The sequence below is a fragment of the Trachypithecus francoisi genome, unplaced genomic scaffold, assembly GCF_009764315.1.
Source record: "Trachypithecus francoisi isolate TF-2019V2 unplaced genomic scaffold, Tfra_2.0 Lachesis_group11, whole genome shotgun sequence".
NCBI classification, from domain to species: Eukaryota; Metazoa; Chordata; class Mammalia; order Primates; family Cercopithecidae; genus Trachypithecus; species Trachypithecus francoisi.
This window is the reverse complement of record NW_022681456.1, coordinates 24,109,579-24,130,111: the sequence shown is the minus strand read 5'-3', so window position 1 is coordinate 24,130,111 and position 20,533 is coordinate 24,109,579. Positions and strand designations below refer to the sequence as shown.

The 20,533-nt window shown below is 47.7% G+C and overlaps 1 protein-coding gene across 1 annotated transcript in view; it reads left to right on the top strand.

The window, feature by feature from the left end:
• ACACB (acetyl-CoA carboxylase beta) overlaps window positions 1-20,533 on the top strand; it is a 140,154-nt gene that overhangs the window by 53,794 nt on the left and 65,827 nt on the right. The window contains 7 exon segments of the mRNA XM_033220706.1: window positions 4,988-5,149; window positions 7,381-7,544; window positions 11,443-11,593; window positions 11,677-11,780; window positions 13,792-13,873; window positions 16,575-16,720; window positions 18,966-19,116. Coding sequence (XP_033076597.1) covers window positions 4,988-5,149; window positions 7,381-7,544; window positions 11,443-11,593; window positions 11,677-11,780; window positions 13,792-13,873; window positions 16,575-16,720; window positions 18,966-19,116 — 960 coding nt within the window.

The following is a 20,533-nucleotide window of genomic DNA, read 5'->3' as shown; positions in this document are numbered from 1 at the left end:
TGTAATGGCCTTCTTTGTCTCTTTTGATCTTTGATGGTTTAAAGTCTGTTTTATCAGAGACTAGGATTGCAACCCCTGCTTTTTTTTGTTTTCCATTTGCTTGGTAGATCTTCCTCCATCCCTTTATTTTGAGCCTATGTGTGTCTCTGCATGTGAGATGGGTCTCCTGAATACAGCAAACTGATGGGTCTTGACTCTTTATCCAATTTGCCAGTCTGTGTCTTTTAATTGGCCCATTTAGTCCATTTACATTTAAGGTTAATATTGTTATGTGTCGACTTGATACTGTCATTATGATATTAGTTGGTTATTTTGCTTGTTAGTTGATGCAGTTTCTTCCTAGCATCGATGGACTTTACATTTTGGCATGTTTTTGCAATGGCTGGTACCGGTTGTTCCTTTCCATGTTTAGTGCTTCCTTCAGGATCTCTTGTAGGGCAGGCCTGGTGGTGACAAAATCTCTAAGCATTTGCTTGTCTGTAAAGGATTTTATTTCTCCTTCTCTTATGAAACTTAGTTTGGCTGGATATGAAATTCTGGGTTGAAAATTATTTTCTTTCTTTTTTTTTTTTTTTTTGAGACGGAGTCTCGCTCTGTCATCCGGGCTGGAGTGCAGTGGCCAGATCTCAGCTCACTGCAAGCTCCGCCTCCCGGGTTCACACCATTCTCCTGCCTCAGCCTCCCGAGTAGCTGGGACTACAGGCGCCCGCCACCTCGCCTGGCTAGTTTTTTGTATTTTTTTTTTAGTAGAGATGGGGTTTCACCGTGTTAGCCAGGATGGTCTCGATCTCCTGACCTTGTGATCCGCCCGTCTCAGCCTCCCAAAGTGCTGGGATTACAGGCTTGAGCCACCGTGCCCGGCCAAAAATTATTTTCTTTAAGAATGTTGAATATTGGCCCCCACTCTCTTCTGGCTTGTAGAGTTTCTGCCGAGAGATCTGCTGTTAGTTTGATGGGCTTCCCTTTGTGGGTAACCCGACCTTCCTCTCTGGCTGCCCTTAACATTTTTTCTTTCATTTCAACTTTGGTGAATCTGACAATTATGTGTCTTGGAGTTACTCTTCTCGAGGAATATCTTTGTGGCGTTCTCTGTATTTCCTGAATTTGAATGTTGGCCTGCCTTACTAGGTTGGGGAAGTTCTCCTGGATGATATCCTGCAGAATGTTTTCCAACTTGGTTCCATTTTCCCCATCACTTTCAGGCACACCAATCAGATGTAGATTTGGTCTTTTCACATAATCCCATATTTGTTGCAGGCTTTGTTCATTTCTTTTTACTCTTTTTTCTCTACATTTCTCTTCTCACTTCATTTCATTCATTTGATCTTCAATCACTGATAATCTTTCTTCCAGTTGATTGAGTCGGTTACTGAAGCTTGTGCATTTGTCACGTAGTTCTCGTGTCATGGTTTTCATCTCTATCAGTTCTTTTAAGGTCTTCTCTGCATTGATTATTCTAGTTGTCCATTCATCCATTCTTTTTTCAAGGTTTTTAGTTTCTTTGCACTGGTTATGTAGTTCCTCCTTTAGCTCTGAGAAGTTTGATCGACTGAAGCCTTCTTCTCTCAACTTGTCAAAGTCAAGCTTTGTTCCGTTGCTGGCGATGAGCTGCGTTCCTTTGGAGGGGGAGATGCGCTCTGATTGTTTGAATTTCCAACTTTTCTGCACTGCTTTTTCCCCATGTTTGTGGTTTTATCTGCCTTTGGTCTTTGATGATGGTAACGTACTGATGGGGTTTTGGTGTGGGTGTCCTTTCTGTTTGTTAGTTTTCCTTCTAACAGTCAGGACCCTCAGCTGCAGGTCTGTTGGAGTTTGCTTGAGGTCCACTCCGGTCCCTGTTTGCCTGGGTATCAGCAGCGGAGGCTGCAGAATATTGCTGAACAGCGAGTGTTGCTGTCTGATTCTTGCTCTGGAAGCTTCATCTCAGGGTGTACCTAGCCATGTGAGGTGTGATGTTTCGGTCTGCACCCGTGGGGGATGTCTCCCAGTTAGGCTACTCAGGGGTCAGGGACCCACTTGAGCCGGCAGTCTGTCCGTTCTCAGATCTCATCCTCCGTGCTGGGAGAACCACTGCTCTCTTCAAAGCTGTCAGACAGGGACTTTTACATCTGCAGAGGTTGCTGCTGCTTTTTGTTTAGCTATGCCCTGTCCCCAGAGGTGGAGACTACAGAGGCAGGCAGGCCTCCTTGAGCTGCGGCTTCCTGGCGGCTTTGTTTATCTACTTAAGCCTCAGCAATGGTGGGCGCCCCTCCGCCAGCCTCACTGCCACCTTGCAGTTAGATCTCCAACTGCTGTGCTAGCAATGAGGGAGGTTCCATGGGCATGGGACCCTCTGGGCCAGGTGTGGGATATAATCTCCTGATGTGCCGTTTGCTAAGACCCTTGGTAAAGCGCAGTATTAGGGTGGGAGTTACCCAATTTTCCAGGTGTTGTGTGTCTCAATTTCCCTTGGCTAGGAAAAGGAATTCCCTTCCCTCTTGCGCTTCCCGGGTGAGGTGATGCCCTGCTTCAGCTCTTGCTGGTTCGGCTGCACCCGCAGACCAGCAACTGTCCGACACACCCCAGTGAGATGAACCTGGTACCTCAGTTGAAAATGCAGAAATCACCCGTCTTCTGTGTCGCTCACACTGGGAGCTGGAGGCTGGAGCTGTTCCTATTTGGCCATCTTGGGCACCCATCTACTTCTAGTTTTTTTTGAGGAACCTCCATATTGTCCTCCATAGTGGTTGTACTAATTTTCAGTCCTACCAACAGTGTATGAGGGGCCCCTTTTCTCCATGTCCTTGCTAGCATTTCTTTTTTTTCTTTTTTTCTTTTTTCTTTTGTTGAGACTGAGTCTTGCTCTGTCTCCCAGGCTGGAGTGCAGTGGCGTGATCTTGGCTCACTGCAACTTGCACTTCACAAGTTCAAGCAATTCTCCTACCTCAGCCTCCTGAGTATCTAGGACTATAGGCACATGCCATGACGCCCAGCGAATTTTTGTATTTTTAGTAGAGACAGGATTTCACCGTGTTAGCCAGGATAGTCTTGATCTCCTGACCTTGTGATCCACCCGCCTCGGCCTCCCAAAGTGCTGGGCTTACAGGCTTGAGCCACCATGCCCGGCTGCTAGCATTTCTTATTGCCTGTCTTTTGGATACAAGCTATTCTAACTGGAGTGAGACGATGTCTCATTGTAGTTTTGATTTGCATTTCTCTGATGATCAATGATGTTGAGTGCCTTTTCATATGCCTGTTTGCCATTCATGTGTCTTCTTTTGGGAAATGTCTATTCAGATCTTTTGTCTATTTTTAATTGGATTAATTAGACATTTTTCCTACTGAGTTGTTTTAGCTTCTTTTTTGTTTTTGAGACAGGACCTTGCTCTGTTGCCCAGGCTGGAATGCAGTGGCATGATCATGGCTCACTGCAGTCTTCACCTCCTGGGCTCAAGTGATTCTCCCACATCAGCCTTCTGAGTAGCTGAGACTACAGGTGTGCACCACCATGCCCAGCTGACTTTTTAAAATTTTTTGTAGAGATAAGGTCTCGCTATGTTGTCTAGGCTAGTCTCAAACTCTTGGGTTCAAGCAACCCTCCCACCTCAGCCTCCCAAAGCGCTGGTATTACAGGCATGAATCACCCTGCTCATCCTTGAGCTTCTTATGTATTCTGGTTATTAATCCCTTGTCAGGTGGATAGTTTGCAAATGTTTTCTCCCAGGCTGTGGGCTGTCTCTTCCTTTTGTTGATTGTTTCCTTTACTGTGCAAAAGTTTCTTAACTTGATTTGATCCCATTTGTTCCTTTTTTGCTTTAGTTGTCTGTGCCTTTGGGGTATTACTCAATAAATTTTTGCCCAGACTGACGTTCCCAAGAGTTCCCCCAATGTTTTCTTCCAGTAGTTTCATAATTTGAGGTCTTAGATTTAAGTCTTTAGTTCATTTTGATTTGAAGAATTTGATTCTTCATTTATGATTCATCATATGGATATCCAATTTTCCCAGCACCATTTATTGAAGAGACTTTTTTCCCACTGCATGTTCTTTGCAAGTTTGTCAAAAATGAGTTCACTGTAGATGTATGGATTTGTTTCTGGGTTCTCTATTCTGTCCCATTGATCTATGTGTTTGTTTTTATGTCAGTGCCACCCTATTTTGGTTACTGTAGCTCTGTAGTATAACTCATAGTCAGGTCATTTGATTCCTCCAGTGTTTATTCTTTTTATTCAGGATGGTAGTGGCTATTCTGGGTCTTCTGTGTTTCCATATAAATTTTAGGAAGTTTTTTTTTTCTATTTCTGTCACCATGCCCGGCTAATGTTTTTTTAATTTTTTCTGTAGAGATGGGGTCTCATTATGTTGCCCAGACTGGTCTCCAACTCCTAGGCTCGAGCGATCTGCCTGCTTCGGCCTCCCAAAGTGCTGGGATTACAGGCATGAACACTGGCATTTTTCAGGAGCTCAGGCAGAATGTCCCTCACTGTGGATTTCTCTGATATTTCTTCCTTGTTCGATTTGGCAGAATGCTACACAGGTGTTGTGTCCTTAATACATCCCATCATGAAGCATGTTAACTCTGATCATTTGGTTAAGCTGGTTCCATAATTGTCTATTTTTTACCAATTCTTCATGTCCAGTTTCCTCTTCAGGTACCCTTTACAAAAACCTCCTTTAACTCTACAGCCAACACGGTTTCTTCTCACCTTCCCTAGCTCTAAAAGTCTAGTGCTTTTACTTAATGCATGTATGTTCTTGTGTGATGTCTTTTCATAAATATTTTTCCTTTTCCCAGATGTACTATTTGCGCCACCATGAAAGGGTCATGCCTTACGGCTTTTTCTTTCTTTGGCTCTCTGGCCACGGTAGGGTACCATGTTGTCTATAGAGTAGAGTCTGTATACCCTAAATCATTGACTGAACCTCTATTACATCTACCACTGTGCCTGGTGTTTTGGGACCGTGTTCTGGTAGGGCTGACGGTCTGTGGGTTGGATCTCTTGATTTTAGATTGCTATGGGCGTGCCACTGCACCGGCTGAAGGATATCCGGCTTCTGTACGGAGAGTCGCCATGGGGAGTGACTCCCATTTCTTTTGAAACCCCCTCAAACCCTCCCCTCGCCCGAGGCCACGTCATTGCCGCCAGAATCACCAGTGAAAACCCAGACGAGGCAAGTTATGCGGGCCCCTGTGTTTCCACCGTCTCAGATCTCCCAGCATGTGGGGACCCTGGATGTTGGCCTGAGAAGAGACACCCGTAAGCTATCTAGGCATCTCAGTTTACAAATGGGGAAACTGAGGCATGGGAAGGGACATGCCATGGTTTATTGGATTATTGGATTTATTGGATTTTTATTTATTTTTATTTTTGTTTTTGTGAGATGAAGTCTCACTCTGTCACCCAGGCTGGAGTGCAGTGATGCGATCTTGGCTCGCTACGACCTCCGCCTCCCAGGTTCAAGTGATTCTCCTGCCTCAGCCTCCCAAGTAGCTGGGATTACAGGTGCCCGCCACAATGCCCGGCTAATTTTTCTATTTTTAGTAGAGATGGGGTTTCACCATATTGGCCAGGCTTATCTCGAGCTCCTAACTTCGAGTGATCCTCCCACCTTGGCCTCCAAAGTGTTGGGATTACAGGCATGAGCCACTGCACCCAGCTGGATTTATTGGACTTTTGGATTATTGCCAGGCTCTGGGCCGAGCCTTCCCGTGTCTCAGTACTCATGTACAGGAACTACTGCTGCTGGACATTGTCACCCCACATTACAGGCAAAGAGCCTGGGGTAACTTGCTTCCTGTCTCTCGTCTGGGACCTGCTGAGACCCGTCAGTAGATTCCAAAAGCCGTGCCTATCTTTGGGACAAGCAGCCAGGTTTAGAACCCTAGTCCTTGGATTTCTGGCCCTGTGTGCTTTTTGCCACAGTATAAAGTCTGGCTCATTGTAGACAGTCCCTTTGTGACTTGGTCTTACTTGGGTCTTAAAAAACAAACCAACTGGCATCCCTTACAGTTTACATGCATACCAACCATTGATTGTCACAGGACTCATCAATCTACTACAACTTAATGGCTTAATTATTGCACTCAGGAACCTGGGGGTAAGAAAGGGTACACCTCCACCCCTTTTAATTAAATAATTTTAAGCTAGGGTAGCTGTATTCATTTGGGGTTCTTGGCTGTGAACCAAACACCAACTCTGGTGGACATGCAAAGGGGGAATTTTTTGGAGGGATGATGGCTAGTTCCCAGGTTCCTGGGAGGATGGAGGACCAGGTATGGTAACAGCCCAGGCACTTGGGTCGCTCTGTCTCTCACCTCTACATATCTCTCCCAGAAACCTTCATCCCTTAGTTCAGGAGCCCTAATCCCAGTGAGAGGTGCCATGTCCACCCACTCTTACCAAAATTGTACTCAGAGGGAGACGGGCCATTCCCCCAGAGGGGATCAGGTGTGTGTTGGCAGCAGCCTGGTCGATGGTGTGAGGTAGACCGGGATGGAGGGAGGGAGGGAGGGAGGAAGGGGTAGAACAGGAAGGAGGGAAGGGGGAAGTGAGGAAGGAGGAAGGGAGAGGGGGAGGGAGAGAGGGAAAGAGGAAGGAAGGAGAGAGGAAAGGAAGGAAATACCGATGAAATGGCCCCTTCCCAGCAGCAAGGGCCCTGTCTGGGACGCCCTAGATTTCTTCACCTGCAGAGGTTTTCATTATCCAGAATTGGAAATCTAACCTGTCTTCATTTTTATTTAAACTTTTTGTTTTCAAAATGTCAAGCATTTAAAGTCAGAATGTCCCTTCACCCAGCTCCAATAGTCATCAACATTCGCCCATTTAACACCTGCACTGCCATCTCTGTCCCAACTCACTTATTTTATTTATTTATTTATCTAGAGACAGGGTCTTGCTCTGTCACTCAGGTGGGAGTGTAGTGGCATCATCCTGCCTCACTGTAGCCTAATCTCCTGGGCTCAAGAGATCTTCTTGCCTCAGCCCCACAAGTAGCTGGGACTACAGGCGTGTGCCACCACACCTGGCTAATTGTTTTTATTTTTTGTAGAGACAGGGTCTCCTGATGTTACTCTGGCTGGTTTTGAACTCCTGGGCTCAAGTGATCCTCCTACCTGTGCCTCCCAAAGTACTGGGATTACAGCCATGAGCCACTGCGACTGATCCAACTTGGTTATTTTTTTACAGTTAAAACAAATGAGGATTATAGGCATTGAGGTGCTCATATGGGTACACCCACGAATAGATACATCCATGCCTGTAACAAGAGATATCAGTGTTTTATTGAGTACCCTAAGCTTTTGGTTAGGGTAGGGGTTCTTGGTTTTCCCAGGACTGAATTCTGATGAAAATATATCTGGAGTAATGATTTCTTCTATTTTGCGTTTTCTGTCCGGACTCCAGGGGTTTAAGCCGAGCTCCGGGACTGTTCAGGAACTGAATTTCCGCAGCAGCAAGAACGTGTGGGGTTACTTCAGTGTGGCTGCTACTGGAGGCCTGCATGAGTTTGCGGATTCCCAGTTTGGGCACTGCTTCTCCTGGGGAGAGAACCGGGAAGAGGCCATTTCGTCAGTATTTCTCCCTTCCTTCTTTCCTTCCTTCCTTCCTTCCTTCCTTCCTTCCTTCCTTCCTTCCTTCCCTCCCTCCCTCTCTCCCTTCTTCCCCTCGTCCTTCCCTCACTTTTTCCTCCCTCCCTTCCTTCTTCCCTCCCTCTCTTTCTTCTTTCCTTCCTTCCCTTTCATTGTCTTCCTTCCTTCCTTCCTCCCCCTTCTGCCCTCCTCTCCCCTTCCATTCCCTCCTCTCCCCTCTCCTCCCCTTCCCTTCTTTCCTCCCTTCCTCCCTGTCTTCCTGTCTTCTTTCTTCCTCCCTTCCTCCCTCCTTCCTTCTTTTCCTCCTTTCTCTGCTTTCCTCCCCCTCCCTTTCTTCCTCCGTCTTTCCTTTCTTCCTTCTTTCCTTCCCTTCCCACTTCCTCCTTTTCCCAATTCCTTCCTTTAAGAAACTAAAAGGTCCCCTGGGGCTTCAGATACAGTTGCATTTGAGGAGACCAAGAAAAGTAAATCACAGGGTAGGCCCCATTTTAAATACCCTATGCTTGAAGTTCAAGATCAAAGCCTACCCTTTTCCTTTATTGAAGAGCCACAAAGTAAAATGTCATTTGGTCATGAGCTTATAAGAGGTCTAGCTTGAAGGAGATCTAAAGATCGTTCAAGGAGTACCCAAAGTTTAAAAGGTGGTAAGTACTATAGCTGAAGAAAGGGGGAGGGAAGCTCCTTTACATTTAAACCTTATCGGTAGTTCCCTAATTGGTTGTATTTCACACGGAAGACTAAATTTCAAGGAGTGTGTCCTGCTGTGAACCACCCAGCACCCAGAGGCCTGTGACAGCAGCCCCATGTCCCCAGCTCAGCCAAGTCCTCCGATGCTTGTGATAGTTTCTGCAGAGCTGAGAAGCCCACATTGACAGAGGGACCCCCAAATTCTGACACACCATATCCGACACTTGCCCTGACTTGACATGGGTGTGGAAAGGTAGAAAACTAGTTTACTTTGTAATTAAAGGTTTTTGTGTGGGTAAATAACTGCCCTTCGGAGTGAAAAAATCCCAGAGACCTTAGCATTAAAATCTGGCCTGGGGCACTTAGCCATGAATTGAATTGAGTTGGGCAGTTTTGATGATCAGGCTTTCTTTGCCAGCTTAGAATAATTAATTTTAATCATGCTTAGTGAAAAATTGAGATCCTTGAAGCTTATGGAAGATTACAGCAAAAAGGGCTTAATAGGACGCGGGAGACAGGTCAGCCAACCCAGACCCCTCCCAGTGAAGTGACCTGTGTCTTGTCACATGCTACGAATGGACCAACCGCAACTTCAACAGAACTCATAGGCAGAAATTCCAGCTTTTCTTATTGCTCTTAGTGAGAGTCCAGTAGGGGGATCAGCTCTCCTGGTTTTCCTGGCACTGGTTTCTCAGGCTGAAGGAGTGCTAAAATGGGGACTGCCCCGAGGAAACTGGGACAAGCCACTCACCCGTGAGGCCAGCGGGTTAACTCAGACCCGGCTTCCAGACCCACAGCTGACGACTCATGGCCTGTGGATACCCTTGTTTGACCTCATTTGGGTCTTCATTTTCTCACCCCCAAAATGGGATCATCAGTGTCCTTCCCTGTTACCTGCTGACAGCACACAGGATGATGCAAGACATGAAAACTTTCTTGGCTAGGCACAGTGTCTCACGCCTGTAATCCCAGCAGTTTCGGAGGCCACAGCGGATGGATCATTTGAAGCCAGGAGTTTACGACCAGCCTGGCCAACATGACAAAACCCTGTCTCTACTAAAAATACAAAAATTAGCCGGGCGTCCTGGTGGCCGCCTGTATATCAGCTATTCGGGAGGCTGAGGCAGGAAAATTGCTTGAACCTGGGAGGTGGTGGTTGCAGTGAGCGGAGATCATGCCATTTCACACCAGCCTGGGCAACAAGAGTGAAACTCCGGCTCGACAAAAAAAAAAAAAAAAAAAAGGGCTCCGTGGCTCATGTGTGTAATCCCAGCACTAAGTTCAAGACCATCCTGGGCAACAAGAGTGAAACCCCGTCTCTACTAAAAATGTAACAATTAGCCAGGCATGGTGGTGGGCGCCTGTAATCCCAGCTACTTGGGAGGCTGAGGCAGGAGAATCACTTGAACCTGGGAGGCGGGGGTTGTAGTGAGCTGAGATTGTGCCACTGCACTCCCACCTGGGTGACAGAGTGAGACTCCGTCTCAAAAAAGAAAGAAAGAAAGCTTTCTCTCCCAGAAGGGGTGTTCAGATACCTACCCACACTCACCGTGAATCCATAGGGAGTAGAGGTTTAGCCATTTGTGTTTTTTTTTCGGATGGAGTTTCGCTCTTGTTGTCCAGGCTGGAGTGCAATGCCATGATCTTGGCTCACCGTAACCTCTGCCTCCTGGATTCAAGCAATTCTCCTGCCTCAGCTTCCCAAGTAGCTGGGATTACAGGCATGCACTACCATGCCCGGCTAATTTTGTATTTTTAGTAGAGATGGGGTTTCTCCATGTTGGTCAGGCTAGTCTCGAACTCCTGACCTCAGGTGATCCGCCCACCTTGGCCTCCCAAAGTGCTGGGATTACAGGTGTGAGCCACCGTGCCCAGCCTGCGGTTTAGCCATTTGAACTGGTGCGCTTGAAGATTGGAGGCGATGTGTAGGGGAGAGGCAGCCATGGGGCCCACCAGGCCCCTGAGCCGGGTGACAGTGCCATCCATCTGTAGGTGCACCCCACATACACAGGTGGAGCAGCTGTGTGGATGATGAGAGGGTGGCACCAGCTCTGGGGACAGGAGGAGATTGGAATAGGTCAAGGGAGAGACAGAGGCAGTGACCAATTTTCCCTCTGTTTTTTCTTCTTTTAAGAGATGGTGTCTCACTGTGTTGCCCAGGCTAGAATGCAGTGGTGTGATCATAGCTCACTGCAGCCTCAAACTCCTGGGCTCAAGCGATCTTCCCCCTTCAGCCTCCTGAGTAGCTGGGAATACAGTCATGTACCACCAAGCCTGGCTGATTTAAAAAACTTTTTTGTAGAGATAGGGTCTCACTATTTTTCCCAGGCTGATCTTGAACTCCTGGCTTCAAGCAGTCTTCCCGCCTCAGACTCCCAAAGTACTGGGATTACAGGCGTGAACCACCATGGCTGGCCCATTCTCTGTCTACTAATCACTAACTCTTATAGTCAATAATGATAACAATGGTAACTAATCACGTTCATTGTAGTTAACATCTATTGACCAGTGGCCATGTGCATTACATGGGATGTCTCATTTCAATTCGGAAACACCTGTCTGAAGTCAGGGCTGTTTCCCCATTTTCCTTATGAGGAAAGTGAGGCCCAGAGTTCCCAAGTCACTTGGCCAAGATTACCCAGGCAGTAAACTGTGGTGCTGAATCAATGTACTGGCTGTGTCCGTCAGAGCCTTCTCAACGCCTGTGCTTTGCTTTTCTCTTTCCTTTCCTTTTCTTTTTTTCCTCTCCTCTCCTCACCTTTCCCCTCCCCTCCCCTCCCCTCCCCTCCCCTCGCCTCTCTTTTCTTTCTTGAGACAGAGTCTCGCTCTGTCGCCCAGGCTGGAGTGCAGTGGCGATCTCAGCTCACTGCCACATCTGCCTCCCAGGTTCAAGCGATTCTCCTGCCTCAGCCTCCTGAGTAGCTGGGATTACAGATGTGCTCCACCATGCTGAGCTAATTTTTGTGTTTTTGGTAGAAATGGGGTTTCACCATGTTAGCCAGACTGGTCTCGAACTCCTGACCTCAAGTGATACACCTACCTTAACCTCCCAAAGTGCTGGGATTACAGGCGTGAGCCACCACACCCGGTCACTCCTGTGCTTTTCTAGTTCTCTGAACCACATGATTGCAGCAACTCTGTTGATGTATGCATGAATTTGGAGAATGATCCATGTGCCTTTCCCTTCAAGGAACATGGTGGTGGCTTTGAAGGAACTGTCCATCCGAGGTGACTTTAGGACCACCGTGGAATACCTCATTAACCTCCTGGAGACCGAGAGCTTCCAGAACAATGACATCGACACTGGGTGGTTGGACTACCTCATTGCTGAGAAAGTACAGGTGGAGAGTGAGCTGCCTGTGTCTCCCCTCTGGATGGCCGAGACCTCAGCTTCCTGAGGATACTGAAGTACATTCTCTCCTAGGCGGAGAAACCGGATATCATGCTTGGGGTGGTATGCGGGGCCTTGAACGTGGCCGATGCGATGTTCAGAACGTGCATGACAGATTTCTTACACTCCCTGGAAAGGTAGGGCCTGTGGCAGTTCCCTTCTGCTTTTGTGGTATGTGTTAGCAGCTTCGGAGGCAGAACCTGTCTCCTTTATTTGTGTGGCCAGTTAGTCACCAGGCAATTGGTGAGTCTCTCCTCCGGTCTTGCCTCGGGGAAATTCCTCTGCGGATCAACCTAGGCCACCCTGGAAGAGGCCGTGGGTCAGGGAATGGGGTTCTCGAGGCCAGGGTGGCAGTCAGTGTGCAGACTGTTGTGTACAGATCCATGCTGACTTGTGTAAGGTGCATCATAATAGTCGGGAGCTCTGAGTTCAAGGAGGTGGATTTGGGAAGCAAAGCGGCTGAAAGGTCATCTCTACAAATAGGTGCATTCCCAGACCCTCACCTAAATCAGAGGGTCATCATAAAATGGACCAGAATGGAAAGCAACCAGGCGATCTCTGTTAGGATAGGCCGGGGTTTCTCAGCCTCAGCACCATTAACGTATTGTGCTGGATCATTTTTTGTTTGGAAGCCTGTCCTGTGCATCGTAGGATGTTAGCAGCATTCCTGGCCTCTCCCCGCTAAATGCCAGGAGCAGCCCTTCCCTCTGAGTCGTGACAATCAAATATATCTCCAGACATTGCCCGATGTCCCAGGGTTAGGAGCAGAATAATCACCCCCAGTTGATAACTACTGCAAGAGGCAAAGGAACTATCAAAAAGAAAATAAAAGGTTTGTGTTTTTTTTTTTTTTTTGAGAGAGTTCTCTGTCATCCAGGCTGTTACCCAGGCTAGAGTGCAGTAGTGTGATCACGGCTCACTGCAGCCTCGACTTCCTGGGCTCCAGTGATCCTCCCACCTCAGCCTCCCAAGTAGTTGGGGCCATCAGTGCATGCCATCATGCCTGGCCAATTTTTAAAATTTTCTGTATGGATGGGATCTCACTATATTTCCCCCCAGGCAGGTCTCAAACTTGTGGCCTCAAGCAATCCTCCTGCCTCAACTCTTCAGTGTGCTAAGATTATAGGTGTGAGCCACCGTGCTGGTGAGAAACGTTTTTAGTGCTTTGTTATGCTTTTGAACGGTAGTAGAATCGTAGTCCCTGCTCAGGTTTCTTTCATAAGCAGGAGGCAGGATCCCATGTGTGAAATTTTTTCGAGAGACCATTATGGATTTTGCTCCCGAAAAGCATTTTTAAGATTTCAGATCCGGCCGGGCGCGGTGGCTCAAGCCTGTAATCCCAGCACTTTGGGAGGCCGAGACGGGCAGATCACGAGGTCAGGAGATCAAGACCATCCTGGCTAACCCAGTGAAACCCCGTCTCTACTAAAAAATACAAAAAAACTAGCCGGGCGAGGTGGCAGGCGCCTGTAGTCCCAGGTACTCGGGAGGCTGAGGCAGGAGAATGGCATAAACCCGGGAGGCGGAGCTTGCAGTGAGCCAAGATCCGGTCACTGCACTCCAGCCTGGGCGACAGAGCGAGACTCCGTCTCAAAAAAAAAAAAAAAAAAAAAAAAAAGATTTCAGATCCTTCAGCAAGTGCTGATTCCTTAAGTTCTGAGCAATATCAGGGTTCTCGGGGTGATTCAGGTTCTGTGCGTGCCTTTTAATCAGACTTAGCTTTTTTTTTGTTTTTGAGATACAGTCTCACTCTGTCACCCAGCCTGGAGTGCAATGGTGCAATCTCAGCTCACTGCAACCTCCGCCCCCTCCGCGTTCAAGCAATTCTTGTGCCTCAGCCTCCTGAGTAGCTGGGTTGACAGGTGCATGTCACCATGTCTGGCTAATTTTTATATTTTTAGTAGAGATGGAGTTTTGCCATGTTGGCCAGGCTGGTCTTGAACTCTTGGCCTCAGTGATATGCCTGCCTCAGCCTCCCAAGGTGCAGGAATTACAGGCATGAGCCACCGTGCCCGGCCCAAGCTTAGCATTTTTAGTGCAGTCAGGTTTGCTGATGCAGAGAGCTGCGTAATTTTTTTAAATGCAAGGGATGGCTGTGGAGTTCTCAGTCCCTCCCAAGGCTGACCATGGCCCTGTCTTTTCTTTCAGGGGCCAGGTCCTCCCAGCGGATTCACTACTGAACATCGTAGATGTGGAATTAATTTACGGAGGCATTAAGTACATTCTCAAGGTAAATGCCCCCGTGCCTCTCCGATGTCTCCAACACTGTGCAAGCTTCAGGGAGTTTCTTTCCTCCATGAACCATCCCTGGAGTGGATTTGCCCATGCTTGGGTTTGAGCACTTGTGTTCCTCAGGAATGCCCGTGTAGTCCGTGACCTTGACACCTAAACACTTTGGCTTTTAGAACATGTAGGCCTGTGCAGTCCGCAAAGGGCACAGTGGAGCGTGGATAAGTTTCCTATAGCTGCGGTGACAAGGTACCACAAACTGGTTTAAACCAACAAAAATTTATTCTGTCCCAGTTCTGGAGGCCAAGTCTAAAATCAAGGTGTTGGTGGGCCATGGTCTCTCTGAAGAAGGTCCCGGGGCAGGATCTGTTCCGAGCCTTGCCAGCTTTTGGTGCTGCTGGCAGTCCCTGGTGATTTTTGGCTTGTGGCTGTCTCGCCCGTCTCTGTCTCTGGTTTTTTTGTTTTCCCAAACGGAGCCTCGCTTTGTCGCCCAGGCTGGAGTGCAGTGGTGCAATCTTGGCTCACTGCAACCTCCATCTCCCAGGTTCATGCGATTCTCTTGCCTCAGCCTCCTGAGTAGCTGAGATTATAGGCATATGCTACCATGTCTGGCTAATTTTTGTATTTTTAGTAGAAATGGGATTTCACCATGTTGCCTAGGCTGGTCTTGAACTCCTGAGCTCAAGTGATCTGCCTGCCTTGGCCTCCCAAAGTGCTGGGATTACAGGCATGAGCCACCCCCTGGCCTCTGCCTCTGTGTGTGTGTGTGGTGTGTGTGTGTGTGTGTGTGTGTGTGTTCACATTGTCTTCCATGACTGTGTCTTTGTGTCTCTTTGTATGAACACCAGTCACCTTGGATTTAGCGCCTACCCTGATCCAGTATGATTTCATCTTAGTTCCATCTGCAGAGACCCCATTCTAAATAAGGTCACATTCCAGGTTCCAGGAAGGCCACATTGTTGGGAGGGAAAAGAGGACAGAGTTTGAGTCTGCTTCTGAGACAGAATTTTTGTTTTTTTTAACTAATACTTTCTATTTAATATAGATGAGCATGAGTAGAACTCACAACTTGGGAGATTTGGGGGCTTTAGTTCAACTAAACCTGTGTGTCATTGATCAGGGTGTGCTTTCACAATCATCCTCCTTTGCTCCTAATGCCTCTTGGCTACCTTTGGGGACCTGGCTGCCCCCAACTTGATTTTAAATGTCACATATGCACAATGTAGAAAATTTTAAAATTTCAAGCGAGCCTAAAAAATCAGGAAAACAAACCCATCATGTGCTAATGCCTAGAGGTAATTCTGGTGAACATTTTAGCAAATCTTTGTTATATATTTTTTTCTTTTGCATTAATTTTACAAAGTTGAGATCATGGTGCAAATATAGTGTTACAGCTTTGATATGATCGTGGCATAAAGTTTTCCATGTTATTAACAAGTTTTCTTTAACACGAGTCTAAACTCATGTCTAGAGCACTGTCTCCCCGAACTTTCAGTAGTGATGGGAACGTTCCTTATCTGCTGTGTCCAAGATGCTGCCCTTATGCGGTGACTGAGCACTTGAAAGTGGCAAGTGTGACTGAGGAACTGAAGTTTACATTTTGTTTAATTCTGATCAATTTAAATAGCTGTGTGTGGTTAGGGGTCACCCTATCGGACAGGGCAGATCTAGAGTGTTCCATTGCAAGGTTGTTGGCTTGCTAATTTGGTTCTAATTTTTGTTGTTATTACAAATAGTGCTGCAATACACATTCTTCTATTTCTTGCTACCTTGTGTCATAAAATGTGTATTTTATAGGTTGAAGGCCCTTTACGGTGTGTGTTTTCTGCGAGAAAACTGAACTGAAGTACCAGATGGGGCAGGCACTCTTCCTGGAGGCAGATGTGGTGCTGGGACCAGGGCTTGGCTGTGTCTCTCTCGCATGTCCCAAAGCTCTTGTGTGCTCCTGGGCAGAGCTGGGTCTGGGGAGCAGAGCCCTAGTCTACGTTTGGGTGTCTTAGTCCATTTGGGCTACTGTCATAAAATACCAAAGACTGAGTGGCTTCTAAACCACACACTGTATGTCTCACAATTCTCTAGGCTGGGAAGGTCAATATCAAGACACTGGCAGATTTGGTGTCTACTGAGGACCCACCTTTCATTTCATAGATGCTGTCCTTTCACTATGTCCTTAGATGTCAGAAAGGGGCCATGGAGCTCTACAGGGCATCTTTTATAAGGGCACTAATTTCTTTTACGAGGGCCCCACCTTCATGATCTAATCACCTCCCAAAGGCTCCACCTCCTAAAGCCATCACATTAGGGGTTGGGATTTCAACTTATGAATTTTGTGGGCACACAAACATTTAGTTCATTGCACCTGGCTGCTTGTGGAGTCTCCAGGGCTGCCTCACCCTGAGTGAGAGCTGGAGACAGGAATCAGAAGGGAGACTCTAGGCCCAGAGGGGCATGCAGTCGGCAACATGGCTTGACAGCGACTATATTACCCACAGGCAGGTGTGGCTCACTACTCCAGGCCTCCCCCAGCCCCATCAGCAGCTGCTCCCTTGGCAGGGATTGTGAGGGCTGGATCCAAGAGACAGGGGTGTTCATCTTGGCCCTCTGTGGTGGACAACCAGCTCTTGTTTGTTGTTAGCGGGGCCAAACAGTGCTCTGGGAGCACATCCTGAACCCAGGCGGTGACAAGGGGCCTGTCCCCACAGGTGGCCCGGCAGTCTCTGACCATGTTCGTTCTCATCATGAATGGCTGCCACATCGAGATTGACGCCCACCGGCTGAACGATGGGGGGCTCCTGCTCTCCTACAATGGGAACAGCTACACCACCTACATGAAGGAAGAGGTTGACAGGTGCGTGGGGGTGCGAGTCCCACTGTGGGCTGGGCGTGCACAGCTCTCTGTCCCAGGCGTGGGAAACAAAGCGCTGGCCTATGTGCAGATCCAAGGGTGTTAGAGAAGGTGCCTCTCCGGTAAATTCTAGGGGCATGCAGAGAAGTTAATCTCTTGGTTGGAATTCTGTGCAACTGGCAGATATTTAGGGGAGGATCCTAGGGGGCCCTTTTCTAGTAACCTGGTTGGTGGGGATTCAGAGCTGAACGGGGCATGACTCCCAGCTCTGTGGCCTGCGAGGTATGTGACGAGGTGCCTGCTGCCTGTGCATCTGAGCTCCGGCATCCACCCAGTTAGCGCGGCAGTGCCCTACTAAGCTCCTCCATACCAGGCGCTGTGCTGGGTGTTGGGATAGCATTCTGGGCGCGACTCGCAGTTTCCAGTCCATTGGGGAAGATGACACACTGAACAGATAGTGGCAGGAAAGGGTGTTGTGTACCTGATGGGTAACACACAAGATGTCCTGGAAGCTGTTAGCACAGGGGCTTGTGAGATAGTGAGATAGGCCCCAAAGATGCTCCGCCTCCAGTGTGTCTGATCACACCGAGGTCACGCAATGAAACAGACCCTGGCCAAGGTGACAAAAGGAGAGGGGATGTCTGAAAAACTCCAGTTAGAGAGTGGAGACTCTTCTTAATCCTCAATATTGGGAAGAAGGCAGACTAGGTTTATGCCAGAGTAATGTTTTATTATCTCCTTTTTTTTTTTTTTTTGAGAGAGGGTCTCGCTCTGTCACCCAGGCAGAGACCACTGGAGTACAGTGGTGCGATCATGACTCACTGCAGCCTCGACTTCCCTGGGCTCCAAGGTGATTCCCTCACCTCAGTCCCCCAAGTTGCTGGGACTACAGGGACATGTCACCACGCCCAGCTAATTTTTGTATTTTTTGTAGAGACGGGGTTTTGCCATGTTGCCCAGGCTGGTCTTGAACTTCTGGACTCAAGCAGTCAGCCAGTTTTGGCCTCCCAAAGTGCTGGGATTGCAGGCATGAGCCACCGCACCCTGCCTGTTATCTCTTTTTTAACCCATGTTCTATCTGCCAAGAATATTCAGGATTATTATAGGTTCCACTCTCCCCAGTTCAAAGGTTAAGACTTTGAGTCAGTACATATTTGTTGTATCATATCCACTGATTGATTTTTCTGTGTCAGGCCCTGTTAGAAGTACGTCAGTAAAAGGAACCAGCTTTCAGCCAAAAAAGCGTCACATCCTTTTTATTATTTTATTTTATTTTAAAGACTGGTTCTCGGCCGGGCGCAGTGGCTCACGCCTGTCATCCCAGCACTTTGGGAGGTTGAGGCTGGTGGATCACGAGGTCAAGAAATCGAGACCATCCTGGCTAACATGGTGAAAGCCCGTCTCTGCTAAAAAAATACAAAAAAAATTAGCCAGGTGTGGTGGCAGGTGCCTTAGTCCCACCTACTTGGGAGGCTGAGGCAAGAGAATGGTGTGAACCCAGGAGGCGGAGCTTGCAGTGAGCCGAGATCAAGCCACTGCACTCCAGCCTGGGTGACAGAGTGAGACTCTGTCTCAAAAAAATAAAAAATAAAAAATAAAATAAATAAAGACTGGTTCTCACTCTGTTGCCCAGCCTGGGCAAGAATGAGACCCTGATCGCTTGAGTCCAGAAGTTTGAGACTAGCCTGGGCAACTTGGCAAAACCCCATCTCTATAAAATACAATAATTAGCCAAGTGTGGTGGCGCAATTCAGGGGGTTGTGATGGGAGGATCACCTGACCCCAGGGAGGTCGAGACTTCAGTGAACCATGATTGTGTCACTGCACTCCAGCCTGGGTGACAGAGTAATTATAGCTCACAATAGCCTCGAACTCCTAGGCCTAAAGGATTCTCCTGCCTCAGCCTCCTGAGTAGCTGGGACTTCTGGCATGTGCTACCATGCCCGGCTAATTTTTTTTTTTTTTTTAATTTTTTGTAGAGACAGGGTCTCACTGTGTTGCCCAGGCTTGTCTTAAACTCCTGGTCTCAAGCGATCCTCCCACCTCAGCCTTAGAAAGAAAGCATCACAGCCTTTTGTTCACCCACCTCACTCTCAGTGTCTCTGAGATAACTATCAAATGCCACCCTTTGGGAATGTAGAGGGTACACTCCCCCTTTAGGAAGGGAAAATAGTATTGAAAGCCGGACTAGGGCTTGCTGGGTTGATGGTCCTCATCAGTCTCCCTACCCACTCTTCCTCTCTCCCAGTTACCGAATTACCATCGGCAATAAGACGTGTGTGTTTGAGAAGGAGAATGATCCTACGGTCCTGAGATCCCCCTCGGCTGGGAAGCTGACACAGTACACAGTGGAGGACGGGGGCCACGTTGAGGCTGGGAGCAGCTACGCTGAGATGGAGGTGACTGCAGAGCCGGCCGTGGGGAATCCTGAACCCTCAAACCCCCACTCCTCTGGCTTTGTCCCATATCTGAACAAACAGGCCTACCTCTCCCCTTGGCCACTGTCTGCAAATTCCTAAGGGAGTCATTCTGTGGGTTTCAGCCAAATCCCCTGAAGTATTCAAAGAAAAAAACTTCAAAAAATGCACACCTCCCCAGGAATGAATAAGAAGGTTAATGACACAGAAACTGGATACAGAGAATATGGGAACTGTCTGTACTATTTACAAAACTGTTCTGTAAACTGTTCTGTAAATCAGTTTCCTTGATTTTTTTTTTTGAGACAGTCTCAGTCTGCCAGCTAGGCTGGAGTGTGGTGGCGTGATCTCGGCTCACTGCAAACTCCGCCTCCCAGGCTCGAGTGATCCCTCCACCTCAGCCTCCCAAGTAGTTGGGATTGCAGGCACGCACCACCCCGCCTGACTTAATTTTTTGTATTTTTGGTAGAGACAGGGTTTCGTCATGTTGCCCAAGCTGGTCTCAAACACCTGAGCTCAGATGATCCACCTGCTTTGGCCTCCGAAAGTGCTCGGATTGCAGGCATGAGCCACTCATTGCACCCAGCCAAGAATTGATTGATAATAACAATTATTATCAATCAATGATTAAATATTAAATATTGACCCCAGCAATGATCGAAAGGTGTTAAGCCAATACTTGTAAAGCTGTAACCATGTGGCAGGTGCTGTTCTAAGCATTTTACTGATCTTTATTTTTTAACCTTCCCAGCAACTGTATGAGATGGGCACAAATGTGGTCCCCATTTTATAAAAAAGCTGGGCCCAGGCAGGCTAAGAAACTTGCTGGAGGTCACACAAAGCCAGGATTCAAACCTGGAAAATAACAACAATAATAGCAATGAAAATACAGCAATAATAGTAGCTACTGTGTATTGACCTGCTGCATGGCAGGATCTGCATCTCATTGAATCCTCATAAGAGCCCTAAGAGGTGAAACTATCATTATTCCTCATTTTATACTTGGGTAAACTGAGGCTCAAGGAGGGAAGTGACTTCTGAAGATCACAGAGGTATTGGGGGGACCGGGTCCTGGGATTCTAGTCCAGGCCTGGCTGACTTGGGTGCCCAAGCTGTGAACTGCCAAGCAAGAGACACAGCATAGTCCTGGCTCTGCAGCTGACACCATGGTGACCAAGCTCATGCCATCCACATATCCGGACACTCAGAGAGGCACATTAAAAGGGCTGATGAGCAGATTCTTCATTTCACAGAGTGTTCCCTGAGGGTTGTCTAAGTGCCTTTAATAAAACAAACTGTTCACAAAATGTTTGACTTATGCAGTACATTTTAGGAACGTGTATATGAACCACTCTATGTAACATGATTTAACAGTATTTCTTTCTTTCTTTTTTTTTTT